Source organism: Leptodactylus fuscus, chromosome 1, assembly GCF_031893055.1.
Source record: "Leptodactylus fuscus isolate aLepFus1 chromosome 1, aLepFus1.hap2, whole genome shotgun sequence".
Lineage (NCBI taxonomy): Eukaryota > Metazoa > Chordata > Amphibia > Anura > Leptodactylidae > Leptodactylus > Leptodactylus fuscus.
The window spans coordinates 280,824,135-280,841,476 of NC_134265.1; the positions used below are offsets into that span (position 1 = coordinate 280,824,135).

At 39.2% G+C, this 17,342-nt stretch overlaps 1 protein-coding gene across 2 annotated transcripts in view; it reads left to right on the forward strand.

Moving 5' to 3' along the window:
• Nucleotides 1-849: 849 nt before the first annotated feature.
• Nucleotides 850-17,342, forward strand: part of POU4F2 (POU class 4 homeobox 2) — a 47,457-nt gene continuing 30,964 nt past the window's right edge. Inside the window, exons 1-2 of one of the 2 annotated variants that reach the window (XR_012711760.1) lie at nt 850-1,570; nt 1,900-3,007. Coding sequence is in view for 1 of the 2 variants with exons in the window: in XM_075257692.1 (XP_075113793.1) it covers nt 1,334-1,570; nt 1,900-2,838 (1,176 nt within the window). In the remaining variant the exon portion in view is untranslated. Of the gene's footprint in view, nt 1,571-1,899; nt 3,449-17,342 lie in introns of those variants that run through there. The other variant, XM_075257692.1, reaches the window with a different exon arrangement.

Below are 17,342 nucleotides of genomic sequence, written 5' to 3' on the forward strand. Positions count from 1 at the left end.
ACTGTATACAATTATTTCACAGATCTCTGTAAGGAGAAAGTTGCTCTACAGAGACAATAATAATAATAATTATTATTATTATTATTATTATTATTATTATTATTTATTACCCATTGATAAATTATCATAAGGTGCTGAACAGTATAATAAGAAACAAGGTTGTCAGTAATATACAGAATTGCAATACAATTGCTATGATAGTGAAATAATCCAGTCTATGAGCCAATCTATTGAATCAGGTCGGACTCTAAAGATAGCAATGTGCCTGGGGGGTGCACCCTATAAGCAGATGTGAAGAACTATCAAAGGTCAGCAGCTTAACCCCAGCTTATACCCTTCCAACTTGTGATGTTATCACAGTATGACTGCAGGGTATCGCAATTGACATCATATGTAACATTTCTCCCCATGATGTCAATGCTCTAAGCAGAAAAGAGCACAACAAGTGTGTTAACCTCATATTGCTAATGTCAGTGAAAGACAATACTGCAGGCAGCAACCATGGTCAGAATATGGTGGGGAAAATTATTCATTCAAATGAAGAAAATTAAATATGGAATGAAAAAAACATCTATTGTCAAGCAGAGAAGGTCTACAATGTCTATCCATCCTTACACAAACACACACACACTTCCACACACACTGCTGTCCAATCACAGAGGAGCTGGGAACCCTTGGAAGAGAGAGGCAGGATGTGCCCAGCATCCAATCCACATTGATACCTCCTCTTCTCATAGACTACCTGACAGGCCAAGGTGTACAGCAGGAGCATCAGGAGCAGCAGCCGTCTAAGAGAAAGCAGAGTGCTTCTCCATAGGGAGAGCCAGAGACAGACACAACACTAAGAGTTAGAGGAGCAGCGCAGGGTTCCTGCTGGATGATGGAGACAATAGGTGCCTGGCATAGTATCTTAGTAAGGGAAGGGTGAGGGGCAGAGCACCACTGGCCTGGGACACATGGACGCTGCCCATTATTTGGTACCTGCTTGTGGTTCTCATGTCCAGGGCTTGGAGAGCAGGCGCTAGGAAGAGGCTGCACTGCTTCTTAGTAGCCAGGAATATCAAAGATTAATAGCCAGAGAGAGGGAGACCCTGGATGGGAGGAGTAATAGTGGCAGCAGAGAAAGGAAAATATTACAAGATCTTGTATTTACTCTCAGGGGGGAGGAGGAGGATAGAGAAAGCCACGTTCCTCACAGGGACATTCTCAGACACAAGTAGGGAGTGAGAGGACAGGAGGAAGCCTGGGCTTCCAGGAGCCACCAACATCATTTCAGGCTGAGGCTGCTGTCACTAGTTTGAGGGGTCTTTGCGCCCCTCCACCACAGCTCAACATGATGATGATGTCTCTGAACAGCAAGCAGCCCTTCAGCATGGCCCACAGCAGCAGCCTCCAGGATGAGTCCAAGTACTCTGCCCTGCACTCCTCCTCCCCACACTCCTCGTCGTCGGCCACCAGCTCCCCCAGTATCACCAGTGTGAGGACCAGCTCTGGGGGTGGTGGAGGAGGCAGCAATAGCAGCAGCAGCAGCTCGGAGGCGATGAGAAGAGCCTGTCTCCCAACCCCACCGGTATGTAGTGTGCATGAGCACCGCTCTAAGGCACATCCTGACAGCCCCTTTATCTGCTTGATGTTTTTTTCATGTCTGCACAGCAAATCACCCTACACATCCAGTGTTTCCCCCCTCTCTCCTTCTCCTTCTGTCTTTTGCCTCCACTTATGTATGCAGCCGGTCTTGCCTTTCATATTAATTTTTATGACCTGGGATGTTGCATGTATCTGGTGTTGTGTGTTCTCCCCTCTCTTCTCTCTGTACCAGGATTTTTTAACATTCTGGAAAAGTTTTAATCGCTGAATTCCCAGCAGACAGTAATGTGTGCTTTCTATTTGACATTGCAGAGCAATATATTCGGAGGTCTGGATGAGAGTTTGCTGGCCCGTGCTGAAGCTCTGGCTGCTGTGGATATAGTGTCTCAGTGCAAGAGCCAACACCACCATCACCACCACACTCCTCACCACAGTCCCTTCAAGCCGGACGCTACCTACCACACTATGAACACTATCCCATGCACGTCTGCCTCCTCGTCTTCATCAGTCCCCATCTCCCATCCTTCTGGAGTGGCTGGCTCTCACCATCACCACCACCACCACCACCACCATCACCACCAGCCCCTGGAAGGAGAACTTCTGGACCACATTACCCCAGGGCTGACACTGGGGGCCATGACAGGACCAGATGGCTCTGTGGTGTCCACTCCAGCTCACCCTCACATGTCCAGCATGAACCCCATGCACCAGGCTGCACTCAGCATGGCACATGCCCACGGGCTACCATCCCACATGGGATGCATGAGCGATGTCGACGCCGATCCCAGGGACTTGGAAGCCTTTGCTGAGAGGTTCAAGCAGAGGAGGATCAAACTCGGGGTTACCCAGGCAGATGTTGGGGCTGCCCTGGCCAACTTGAAGATCCCCGGGGTGGGCTCTCTCAGCCAGAGCACCATCTGTAGGTTCGAGTCGCTCACCCTGTCCCACAACAATATGATAGCCCTCAAGCCCATCCTGCAAGCCTGGCTGGAAGAGGCCGAGAAGTCTCACCGGGAGAAGCTCACCAAGCCTGAACTCTTTAATGGGGCCGAAAAGAAGAGGAAACGCACGTCCATAGCGGCCCCAGAGAAGAGATCCTTGGAAGCCTACTTCGCCATCCAGCCCAGACCTTCTTCAGAAAAGATCGCGGCCATCGCCGAGAAACTGGACCTTAAAAAGAACGTGGTCCGGGTCTGGTTCTGCAACCAGAGGCAGAAACAGAAAAGAATGAAATACTCGGCCGGGATTTAGGCAAAAGCTGGGATTTTCTACTGGACATGAGAGCTTTTATTCTTTCTAAATCTGTGTATATAGCTGCATCTCCATCCAGGACATCCCTCCTTCCTAATGTCTCCTGTAGGTCACTAGTGTCTTGTGACTCCTCATCTCCACTCACTGTATATGGAGCAGGACTGCACAAGTAAGACACGTTTTTCTTATTTTCCCGATTTATTTGTAAAACAATGCGGATCCCGGGAACAAGAGACTGATGCTGGGGACTCGGTTACCGCCAAGCCATTGCAATCGAGTCCGGTGCTAACCTAATAGATCAGATAGAAATATATATAAATATACAGTACATATATTTTTAATGTGATGATGAGTATATTTGTCCCCCTGTTGTGACTTTGCTCTAGATAACATCACCCCGATGTATGTATCACTATTTTTATTACTATTATTATTATTAATATTTCGTTTACAATCAATTGTTAACAGCATATGGGGATGGATCGTTTACAAGGTTACAAGTTGATTTGCTGCTTTTCCATCTGTTTCACATGAGTTAATGCACAGAAGACAAAGATTTAATAGACAAACCAACATATCCAGACATTAGACATCAGCATCTGTAGATTTCCATCCAGTCCTCCGTATTGAGCAGGTAGCTGCAGCCTCTTGGATTGTGGAGCCTGTTTCTTAAATTCCTTACATATTTAATGGGGATCCCCACATTAAAAGAATTGTCGGGAATAAGTCTAGGGTCTGCCTAGCCACAACATTGCATTGCTACAATCCACTCATCATTGGGGCCCATGCAGACTAGTGTAAATAGTGCGTTTCGTTCCACACCCACAACACACATCTAAATATATTCTGACCGGTTCTTGCTGTATTGGTTCCAGGTTTTTTTCTGTCCCGTACAAGACTGGATTGACTTGTTTTGCTATAAAGCTTTTATTTATGATGGTAATGTATTAAGTTATTCCAAATGTTGAATCGTCTTTTATTAAAAACAAAAAAGAGAGGAAAAAAAAAACTTTGACAGTTGTTTGTAAAGAAATTTTATTTTAAGAAAGTTTGTCTGGACTTGTGTGAAACTTCCAGCATACTCTATGAGTGATAATAAAACCATGTAAATACTAGAGATCTGGTTTGGGAAGTGAGTATTTCGTGAACAGTGGATTATTTCCAATGCATTCGTTATAAAGGTATTTTTCACAAATAAAGAGCATTGTTATTAATGTAAGGAATGGCTGCTGCTGCTGAATGGTGTTATGGGATGACAATGTCTGTCAGTCTATAGGTAATCCCTGGGGGCTCATCATAGCCATGCCTGTATCACCATATTATTGAGCTGTCTATGGTAGCACTGTCCTGCCCCAGTCGGGGTGATTATCATCTACTTACTGCCCCAGGGCAAATGTCCGCCCAGTATACAGTCCTTATATAGTTCTCACAAGCCTTTGAACACTTCCACCACAGTGACATATATTATGCATGGTATATTCTACATCTTCTCAGCATCTCCTTTCTTTTATTGGTTCTGTAAGACAATTAGACAGAACTATTTGAGGTTATCTAGAGTAATCTGGAATAATCTACTAACAGAGGAATCATCTTGTACCCCAGCCCAATAACAAAGACATTGTTTGTCAACACTCATTCAGAGATTCTTAGGGAAACCTCAATATTTATTAAGTGTGTAAAGATGTGGTGTACAAGGTGCACATACACATTAAAGGAAGCCCTCTGATATATCACCAGAGTTATATACAGTACTTCTAGGTAGAAGGTTCCGGGGACATGACTACGGTAGTTTATAGGAAGCTCGCATGTATTCAGCACCAGGGCCAGCTCCAGCTCCTTACACTTACCTTGTCTGATCTCTCTGTATTTGGAGAGATGGCTCTACAAAGCCAGGACAGGACATGTCATAGAAGTAAATCACTGGGATGTGTTGTATCTGTAGTGCCCTTGTTCTTGCACCATTCATGCACCAGGCCTTTGTCTTATACTAACTAATATCGCAATGTTACAAGTCTCACTCTGCGAGGTGTAGAAATACTTTACAATAGATCAGTCTCCTCCATCATTATACATATCAAATGTATACTATTGACAGCATGCGTTTATGTGTACAGAGTATATATATATATATATATATATATATATATATATATATATATATATATATATATACACACACACACACACACACTATATATACATGCACAAACACACATAAAACTTCTGACAAAAAAAATGTAGAATGTATTCTTATATTATCTATCTATCTATCTATCTATCTATCTATCTATCTATCTATCTATCTATCATGACTAAGATTTATTATCATGAGAAAAAATTATATTGCAATTGTATATATTCATCTATGTATTTCATATCTATCTATCTATCTATCTATCTATCTATGTATCCTTTTTATCTGTGTGTCTTAACTCTCTCTATGTTTTCATATCTATCTATCTATCTATCTATCTATCTATCTATCTATTTCCTATCTATCTATCTATCTATCTATCTATCTATCTATCCTTTTTATCTGTCTGTTTTACCTCTCTCTATGCTTTCACACCTCCACTATGAAGGCGATATCCTGACATTTGTACACGTGTTGAGTTTCTTGCCCCACAATCCGCAGATGGGGGGGGGGGTCTTTTATGTTAATTAAAGGGTTGTGACTAGAAAACTGGGCCAGAAAGGTTAATGCGATGTGTCCTGTAGTTGAGGAAATATACACAGTGTAATGTAGTGAACACTCTTTGTTTTTCTCTCCAATTCCTTTTATGATAATTTTCGCTCTAGACTGGTTTGTGCAGTTTTCAGAGTAAAGTTCTTAGATGTGACGTGCAGTGTAGATCTATGGAGTTACATACACATAATGGGTGTAACTACCTGTGATGACTCTGGACACAGGGATTATACCCGCAGCCTCCTGTGTGGGGGTGTTCCCTGTCATCTCCCACCTTCTCCTACTCCCTATTGCTCAAGCACTTTTACCAGCGAATTAATAAATTACACAGTGAATAGTAAAATGCAGATAATTACAGAGAATAAGTAAGTAATCATCAGTTATCTCTACTAATTACTGCGGGTCACAATCAGGCACCGTGTGAAATCCTCATCGGGAATTGAAATTAACTTTGCAGAGTGAGTTTCTCTGCTTGAGATCTCCAGTCTAGAGGCACATGGCAGCTCCCTAGTGGGACCCAGCTCCTATTTAACTTTGAGAGACTGGAGATACAATTAAGTGACATATGATAATGACAAAACGATTCCTCCATGCTGCCTAGTGTAGAAGAAATACAAGGACAATCTAGAAGAGAATAAAGACGTGTCATTATATCATGCACAGCAATACAAACTGATATAATGTGTATGTGTGTGTTTATATGCTGTTATACACACATATATAAATGTGTGTCTGTCTATCTATCTATCTATCTATCTATCTATATATATATATATGTATACACTTTCTTAAATATATTTAGATTTGAGTTACACTGTTGTACATATATGTATATATATATATATATATATATATATATATATATATATATACACACACACACATAGATATATGTGTATCTATATACACATTTATAAACGTGTGTGTATATGTAAATGTATATGTATATATATGCATACACTTTCTTAAATAAACTTATTTGTTTGTATACACACACACGCATATATATATATATATATATATATATATATATATATATATATATATATTTATATATATATCCATCCAATGAATCCCTCGCACTGGTGAGTAATATTCTGTTTCATATCCACATCTAAAACCCCTTATTTTCATTTGCAATTATGAAGAGTGACTTGCTCCTGTTTCCCCCTCTCCCCCACTCTCCAGCCTGGGATGCTGATAAAACATTCATGAAGCTTGGGGTTGGCTGAGCATCGTCTAGGGAGCACAAGATGGAATATTTTTAACTGTACATTTACACCCAGTGAAAGACAGGCTTTGCTTTTAATCTCGAATTAGAAAACCACAGCAATAAAACGACACTTGAGACAGTGCAGGTAATGGCTGGGCTGCTGTTGTGTTGTTGTGATGTGTGTGCTACATATAACACTACATGGAAGCCTCTGATTACTAAATTCCTTAATAATACATTGCTGGGATAGGAGGCAGCGAGCCTCGGCGTGTGTAAGGACTAATGTAATATTAATTGGTCATATGCCTATAAAATGAGCTGTTTTCCACCAAGTAATCGATGATGCTTAGATGTGGCAGCGCTGACACAGGCTCCTGTTCTGCGGGAGATGTAGGTAAGTACTAGCATGTACTTCTATGTATCTATTGCAAATGTTACAGAGGGTAGTGGGGGTGGCAAGGGGGATAGAAAGAAAGATCACAAAAAGAAGGTAAATCTAAGGAAGTGGTGATGGGTATATGTGTGTGTATATCTATCTAACTATATTTATATACACACACACACACATATATATATATATATATATATATATATATATATATATATATATATATTATAATTATATAGATATATTTATTAATACGCATTAATGTAAATATATTTATTTATTTATATACACATAATTTTAGATATATTTATATACACATCATTATATATATATATATATATATATATATATATATATATATATATATATATAATATTTCTTTATATATGTTGGTATGCATGTTAGCGATATACTGTTTTTGTTCTTATCACTTGTTTTTATTGCTACCATTATCTGGTATTATTAACTATAATTGGTATTAAAGAGCAATTAATAAACTTCTAATTTGTAGTAACAATTAATAACACTGTGCTTTTTAGGCAACGAAAAATTAATAAACTAAAAATTAATAAAATAAACTGCAGAGTTTGAAAATGTATTTTTGTAATGTATCCTATTGAATAATACCTGGAGACATCACTAAGTACATATAAGTTGTGGAATTGTGATCTGTGGCCAAGCTGCAATTCTATTTAGACAATTCCGAGCCAATTAGAAAGCATTGCAAGGCGATTGTATTTAATCTAATCCCGTCTATGTGAATTCCAATATGCTCCAGTGTCCTCTCTGAGGAAATGCACTGTGGGAACGCTACACATCAATTATTCTTCCCAATCCTGAGTGGGTGGAGGAACACAGCAATGGCCGGATGGCTGACTAGTTCTTAATTTAACACTTTAAGAAATATGACTCGGTTTACAGGAAATTCAAGGGTTAACAAAATCAGTAAGAAGGAGAGCTTATAAAAATAATGAAACACATTGTAACTACATGATAGAATCTCCTCCACGTTACTGTGAATGTATACGTCATAGCACACTGTATATAATATGCACTTGTATTTACAAGAGTGGTTATGGTGATCCGAACATTAGCTCTGCCGGTGTTGTAATACTGTCCGGTGCAGATGTATAAATCCACCATGTTACTGACCCAGACATACATTTAATACTGTCCTCTTCATGTACTAACTCATTGTATAGAGACTGGCTTGTTCTTGCACTTGGATCAAATATATTGGTTCTCTTCACATTTGATTCCTGACCAACACATATTTGCTATTATTTTCCTGTGCTCCTGTGTAGGTAGTTACATGTGTATAATATAATGTCTTGTCTTAATACTGTTCCAGATGCTGAATATCTTGAGATGTATATTTAGTATTGCACTGCCCTGTTACTAATCCATATGATATAATATTGTCCTGTCACATAACTGAATCCAGATAATATCTATTATTACTTTGTCCTTTTCCATATACAGTTGTGGATCTCACATTGCTTCATTCTGTTAATGTTCCAGACTAGTATCTAATAGTTCCCCATCATGTTACTGATTCAGCAGAAGTACAGTATATCCAATATTACTATGTTGTTTTTCTGATTTAATTATGGCTGAAACATAACCCTATCATATTATAGGTGTGTCTAATATTATAATGTAGATATAATTTTACCCTGCCTATTACTGATCCATGTGTGTGCCTAATATCACCCTGTCCTATTACTGATAAAGATGTGTACTTCGTATAACCCTGTTCTGAAATTGATCCAGATGTGTATCTAATATCACCCTGTTTACCTATTAATACCCTGTCCTGTTACTGATTCAATATGAATATAATATAACTCTGTCCTATTACTGATCCAAATGTGTACCTAATAATAGCCTGTCCTGTTACTGCTCCAGATGTGTACCTAATTTTAACCTGTCCTGTTACTGACCCAGATGTGTATCTAATATTAACCTGTCCTGTTACTGACCCAGATGTGCATCTAATGTTAACCTGTCCTGTTACTGATCTAGATGTGTATCTAATATTACCCTGTCCTGTTACTGATCCAGATGTGCATCTAATATTACCCTGTCCTGTTACTGATCCAGATGTGTATCTACTATTAACCTGTCCTGTTACTGATCTAGATGTGTATCTAATATTATCCTGTCCTGTTACTGATCCAGATGTGCATCTAATGTTAACCTGTCCTGTTACTGATCTAGATGTGTATCTAATATTACCCTGTTCTCTTACTGATCCAGATGTGTATCTAATAATATTAACTTGTTCTCTTACTGATCCAGATGTGTATCTAATATTACCCCTTCTTCTACTAAAATAGACATTACTCTTTATTATTCTGTTCTGTTACTTACCCAGGAGTGTAAGGAATACTATATTACTCCATGTGTGAATCTAATCCCTTAATTGATCCAAATAGGGATCTCATAATACACCAACATGTTACTGATCCAGATGTGAGTCTAATACTACCTGCCTGACCACAGATACACATCTGAATCTAATATCCCTTCATCCTGTTACTTAATCAGATGTGAATCCAATATTACTGCATCCTCTTACAGATCCAGATGTGAATCTTACTTTACTCCATGCTCTTATTCATCCAGTTCTATTATTCCACCTGTTACTGATCCTCATGTGTATCTAATATTTATCCATCCTATTACCCAGATGAGTAACTCATATTGTCACCTGCTGTTGTTAACCCAGATTTACATCTAATATAGTGAAGAAACTTTACTCTGGAGAGTCATTAGAAGAGTCAATTGACAAGCATTAATAACGTATTTAACATATTTAATGTATTTGTTTTTTGAAACATAGTAATATAAAAATATTCATAATGTTCACATAGAATCTTACACGACTGGGACAGATGATCCATTGACAGAATCCACTCTGTGAATTGTTCTCAGCCTTTGTTAAATTGTAGCCAGATGACAGAATGAAATTCTTACTAGCAGTCTCTTGAAATTACAGAGAGAGTGAATTAAATAAAATACTGAGCTCTCCTTTAGTGTAGATCATTTGTCAAATAGTAAGGACAAGATGAGTTTCCAACAAACTTGTGGCAGGAGTAAGGGGGTGAAAGCAATTTCCTTTCCTGGCATATCCGACATGTACCCACTTATACGGTAGGTATAGTCAGGCCGTTAAACATTATTGGGCAAATATGGTTGAAAAGACAAAAAGAAAGTGAGGACTATTGTGTTTGATGCCAACTTTAACCTTACTTTATAAGTGCAGGATAAAGCCCCAAGTGGTAAGGCCCATTTGGTTAACTACTCATACATTTCTAGAAGGAACAATAAGGGAAGAGCACAATATAGAGGTATAAGAAAAGATGTACCAGAATTGTTATATTATGAGCAGTGCAATTATTTACTAAAATAGACGTGTCAGGAGGAGTGACATGAGAGGGATTCTATAAAGCGTACCTCCAGCTATAAACAACTTTTCCTAAATGCATAGTACACATTAATATATGAAATCAATTAACCAGCGGGCAGGAGAATTCTACTCAACCTCTCCCTACTCAACCTCTCCGCTCCATAGACTTGTATGTGTGAGGCTGAGTAAGCAGACAGATATAATGTAAAAAAAACCTAGTGAGATTGAAGATAAGGATCAAGGAAACAGGTTAATGAGTGCAAAAGGAAACATATATCCTTAATAAGATATATTACAAAATATCTTATATTTAAATGCACTATTCATTTATGAAAAGTTATTTAGAACTGGAAATATGATATCACCTCCCCCAGCGATTGTCCATTGTATTGGGCATATGGAGAATTTCGGAGTTCCGCTTACTCACATCTGGGCCATATGACACTAATCTTCCATTGTCCAGGTGGCTAACAAGAAGCCAGGATGGGCATGGTTACTGATGATGTGGCTGTGCTCAGGGATTGAAGACAACACCTCCTGTGCTCAATGGACCTCATTTGCATATTGGCTAAAACCTCTTTTTACACACATCCCGGGGGCCTATCTATATTTCAGAGCACTATAGCAATGGCTTACTGAGGCTAACAGTGTTAAGGGTATGTTCACATCTGTATTGGAATAGGAGCCTCTGTTGCAGATATAGTCAATAATTTCTGACAAGATAGATCTTGTATGTTAAAATGATGGGCTAACTGATGGAAATGTGACAGGCTCCATTAGAAATAAAGCTTGTCCTTTCTGTGCTTTAGGTAATGTTATTGCTCTGCTCCTATAACAGGACAGAATAATGTAAGTAATACTAATAATAAATAATACATTTTGCTTATATATCGCCAACATATTTTGCAGAAATTTACAAAATACTAGCACAGATATGAAACTCAATAAAAATATTAATTGTACTCTTTTTGGTGATACATAAAGTAACAAATGTTCAAACATTTGTTTGAACATTTGTTACTTTATGTATCACCAAAAAGAGTAGATGTAAATGAATTTTCATTTACAAAAAATTGGTCCTGTGCATAGATATTGCCCTTACACGCTTGTTATGGCATCACCTGCTTTTCTCTCTGAATATTCACCTACTATGTCCAGAGCTTATGGTCACACATATTCAATAGCTCAGGACATTCATCTGATTTTTCTTGAAAACAGTGATTTCTGGTATTGTACAAACCAGTCAATAGGAATCCTTGCACTAAGGCGCTTCTAATGTCCAGTACTGGACACATTAGGTGGACATTCAAATATGCAAGAAAAGAGGGGCAACATGGTGGCTCAGTAGTTAGCACTGCAGCCTTGCAGAGCTGGTGTCCTGGGTTCGAATCTCGCTAGGAAAAAACATCTGCAAGGAGTTTGTATGTTCTCCCTATGTTTGCGTGGATTTCCTCCCATTCTGCGAAGACTTACTGATAGGAAAAAAAAATGTACATTGTGATCCCTATATGGGGCTCACAATCTACATTAAATAAATGCAAGCAAAAGAACACTATAATAAGAATGTAACAGTAATTTATACACAAAGAAACATTTTATCCAATCAAATTGAATGGGACATCCCTTTAATGGGGACATTTACTGGTTTATTTTTATTCATGAAAGTTTTATTTGCTCTGTTTATGGAGTACTCTTGCACTGTTAATAGAAGAAATCTGACTGTTATTATGAAGGTATGACCAGTATCTGAAGAAAGAACTGGAAATGTAGAAACAAATAAGTTCCATGCCTGGCTGCTTTGAGAATCTCCTGGAAGCATGGCCAAAATAGCTAACAACCATGTATTAAACACATTGCAGCTTTACAGGGCATCCTCATCTGCTTGCTCCAGGGGCTAACAATGAGAAGATTCTGTTGTAATATACATTTTTCTGCCTGCTGCCATTAGCATTGGTCTAGATCAAACCTACCAAACTGTATCCTCTACATTCTACCTCTCACATACACCTGTATATCTATTGGATTGGAAGTAACATCACACAATTTCCATCCACATATTACTTATTTTGATGCCAGAACTGGTGTTAAGAGCAGGTGAGTAGCGCCATTTATCACCTTACTTGACATGAGATTGGGCGGGAAAGAGGCAGTGTTAGAATAATAAGATGACTCAGTAGGGGTTCGCTGATCAGCTCATGCCTAAATCCTTGAGCTGGGTACATTCCAGATGTCCATGGCTTATTGACACCTCCTCTACTGCTTATTATGGAGGACTTTATAGCTGGGAATAAAATGTGCACGTGTACCTCTAATGTGTAGGGGAATAATTGCTGGATTTCAGTTGCTGCAATAAAGGCCACACTTAGTGAGGGGAGAAACTTCCACCTCTAGCGACACCTTCAGCAGTAAAAAGTAATCAAAAACTTATGGCTTTCTCAAGTAACTTATAATAACATTTATGAAGTCAAAGCTATTAACCAGACCCAGTGCCTTTCCCTGCAGAGTGATCACCATTAAATTCCATGTGCGGGCTAGCACTTGTATTACTGGAGATGCTGACTGCTGGGATCATGCAGAATACAAAGTGGAGCTATCTGGCTTCTTGAGTACATCATTTAGTGTAACCCATTACAGTATTTCTTGCCTATTTGTTAGTAAGGAAAGGAGAATGGGTTTGCATTAAAATACATTTAAAGGAAAATTAAGTTACATTAGAAAGCAAAAATTACTGAATTTGCACAATTGGAGGTCTTGGGGCTGATCCAGACTAGCTTTATTTTAATAATTGTGAACTAATGCAGTTTGGCAGCAGTTTATCCCAAAGCATCAAATACCATGCGCCAAAGAAAGCAGTATATGTCCTGAAATAAACAGTGTAAACCCACAGGGATTCATAAAGTACAAAAGTTATGTTCAGTAAATTTAACACATGGCACAACTGTGAAGACTGCTATATTGCTTTGGCCATTAAGTTATATATAGCATAGTCATTTAGGGGTTAAACGTTGCGTATGAATTGCATTCTAGCATTGATACTAGGAGTGGGATATTATTAATACACACTTCCCTCTAAAGTCCTCAAACAAGATGTTATTAGTCTGCACTTACCATTACCTAGACATTGTATTGCCAGCACTAGGCCAGACTTGCATTTCTGTTTCTGACACATTTTGCTAAACCGAATCAAGTCATGGATGCGTAAAAGAGATATACTGTAGTTTCCTCTATCTTGGAGTCACTAGTAGTTGTATTTAAAATATTTAAAAAACACAGTAAAGTTCACATCTGCGCCCGGTCTCTGCTTTGTGGGTTTCCATCTTCTGCCGACAGGAGACAGAAATCCGGCAGCCAGTGTCCGCTCGTGAGTGTCTTCTGGTCTCTGTGGCGAAACTGGTTCTTTTTAATGGGACACAAAGTCCTGCATGTCCAACTCTGTGTCTGGTTAAAAAAAAATGGTTTAGCCGCGGAGAGGCAGAAGACGCTCACGGGCGGACACTTTGCAAATCCATTCAAATGAATGGGTTTGAAAACTGACTGCCGGCTTCCGTCTCCTGTCCATTTCCTTAGGCAAAAGACGGAAACCTGAAAGCGGAGACCAGGCGCAGGTGTGAACCCGCCCTTATGTGAACCATCTGCCGTTTTTGTACACTTCTACTAAGAGTTCCCCGAGACAACTGTGATTACCTAAAGGGAGTCTGTCAGCAGCAAAATCTTTATTAAACCAGCCCCAGTACCTTATAGTGCTTGGAGCCGTGAGCACAGTGCTATCATTTGTTTGTAGAACACCTTTTTATTCCTATGCAAATGCTTTAAGAATATGTCAGAGGCGTGTTCTGGGGTGGCTGAGCATCGCGGCAAGATCTTCTTCTCGCTCAACACCCCTCCCAGCAACGCACTGACATAATTGGAGATCTGCTCTGCTTCTTCCCAAGCAAGAAGAAGATCCTGCCATGATGCTCAGCCGCCCCAGAATACTCATTTTTATGGGAATTAAAAGCAGCACTATAAGGTAATGGTGCTGGTTTAATAACATTTTGGTGCTGACAGACTCCTGTTAATATGAAGTGGAAATCTGTAGCTAAGCCTCAAAGTAGTAGGTCACAAAAGTTCACAGAACAGGACTGCCAAGTACTGAAGTATGTAGCACATAAAAATAGTTTGTCCTACAGACATCTAAAATGCTTTCAGAAAAAGCCTCAAGAGAAAACCTATTTATCGGCAGCGTTATGCTTTGGGTTCCATGCACATACGTTGTTCCAGTGCCAGCATCAAGCAAACATAGGCAGAGTTCTTAAGGTAAGATAAAGATAAAAAGAAAGTAGGATCAGGTTGTAATCTGTACATCAAGGAGTCTGAAAATAAATGAAAGACTGAATGGTAACATAGTACGGTTATAAAAAGACATATGCCCATCACGTTCAACCAGAGGATGGGAAAACCATGAATGAAGGAATTACTGTAAGTATTCCATTCATTTCCATAGGCATCAATGCTATTTTGCTTCTAAAGGGCATCTTAGGTCTATTTTGAAGCTGTCAGGTGTTTCTGCTGTGACCAGTTCCTGGGGTAGGCTATTCCACAGATTCACAGTATTTACAGGGAAGAAGACTTGTCTTTTGAGGGATTTTGCATGCAAGAGCTTTTTCCAATATTTCTTGTATGGACCATTGATACATTTATACAAGTTTATCACATCTCCCCTTAAACGCCTCTAAACTAAAAAACTAAACACATTTACCTCCTTCAGTCTCTCTTCATAACTGATGTCCTCCATGCTCCTTATCAATTTTGTTGCCGTCTGTTTAACCTTCTCCATTTTTAGGACATCCTTTCTATGAACTGGTGCCCAGAACTGAACTGCACATTCCAGATGGGGCTGCACCAATGATTTATATAGTGTTAATATCACATCCCTATCCAGGGAGTCCATACCCCCTTAATACACAGTACCCGTGGGCTTAAAAAGCAGCTGGTTGACATTGCGTGCTGTAATTTAACCTACAATCTACAAGTACAGCCAGATCCTGCTTCACCAGTGACTCTCCTAGCTTTACTCCCCCTAAGACATATTATTACATATCTTTATACTTCTACTTTACATTTATCCACATTGAACCTCATATGCCATGTGGATGCACAAACACTCTGTCCAAGTGTGCTTGTAACCTACGTACACCTTCCATAGACTGCACTGTGCTACAGTCCTATGAAAAAGTTTGGGCACCCCTATTAATCTTAATCATTTTTAGTTCTAAATATTTTGGTGTTTATAACAGCCATTTCAGTTTGATATATCTAATAACTGATGGACACAGTAATATTTCAGGATTGAAATGAGGTTTATTGTACTAACAGAAAATGTGCAATATGCATTAAACCAAAATTTGACCGGTGCAAAAGTATGGGCACCTCAACAGAAAAGTGACATTAATATTTAGTAGATCCTCCTTTTGCAAAGATAACAGCCTCTAGTCGCTTCCTGTAGCTTTTAATCAGTTCCTGGATCCTGGATAAAGGTATTTTGGACAAACAATTCAAGTTCAGTTAAGTTAGATGGTCGCCGAGCATGGACAGCCCGCTTCAAATCATCCCACAGATGTTCAATGATATTCAGGTCTGGGGACTGGGATGGCCATTCCAGAACATTGTAATTGTTCCTCTGCATGAATGCCTGAGTTGATTTGGAGCGGTGTTTTGGATCATTGTCTTGCTGAAATATCCATCCCCGGCGTAACTTCAACTTCGTCACTGATTCTTGAACATTATTCTCAAGAATCTGCTGATACTGAGTGGAATCCATGCGACTCTCAACTTTAACAAGATTCCCGATGCCGGCATTGGCCACACAGCCCCAAAGCATGATGGAACCTCCACCAAATTTTACAGTGGGTAGCATGTGTTTTTCTTGGAATGCTGTTTCTTTTTGGACGCCATGCATAACGCCTTTTTTTATAACCAAACAACTCAATTTTTGTTTCCAAAATGAAGCTGCCTTGTCCAAATGTGCTTTTTCATACCTCAGGCAACTCTATTTGTGGCGTACGTGCAGAAACGGCTTCTTTCTCATCACTCTCCCATACAGCTTCTATTTGTGCAAACTGCGCTGTATTGTTGACCGATGCACAGTGACACCATCTGCAGCAAGATGATGCTGCAGCTCTTTGGAGGTGGTCTGTGGATTGTCCTTGACTGTTCTCACCATTCTTCTTCTCTGCCTTTCTGATATTTTTCTTGGCCTGCCACTTCTGGGCTTAACAAGAACTGTCCCTGTGGTCTTCCATTTCCTTACTATGTTCCTCACAGTGCAAAACTGACAGGTTAAATCTCTGAGACAACTTTTTGTATCCTTCCCCTGAACAACTATGTTGAACAATCTTTGTTTTCAGATCATTTGAGAGTTGTTTTGAGTAGCCCATGATGCCACTCTTCAGAGGAGATTCAAATAGGAGATCAACTTGCAATTGGCCACCTTAAATACCTTTTCTTATGATTGGATACATCTGGCTATGAAGTTCAAAGCTCACTGAGGTTACAAAACCAATTTTGTGCTTCAGTAAGTCAGTAAAAAGTAGTTAGGGGAATTCAAATCAATAAAATGATAAGGGTGCCCATACTTTTGCACCGGTCAAATTTTGGTTTAATGCATATTGCACATTTTCTGTTAGTACAGTAAACCTCATTTCAATCCTGAAATATTACTGTGTCCATCAGTTATTAGATATATCAAACTGAAATGGCTGTTGCAAACACCAAAATATTTAGAACAAAAAATGATTAAGATTAATAGGGGTGCCCAAACTTTTTC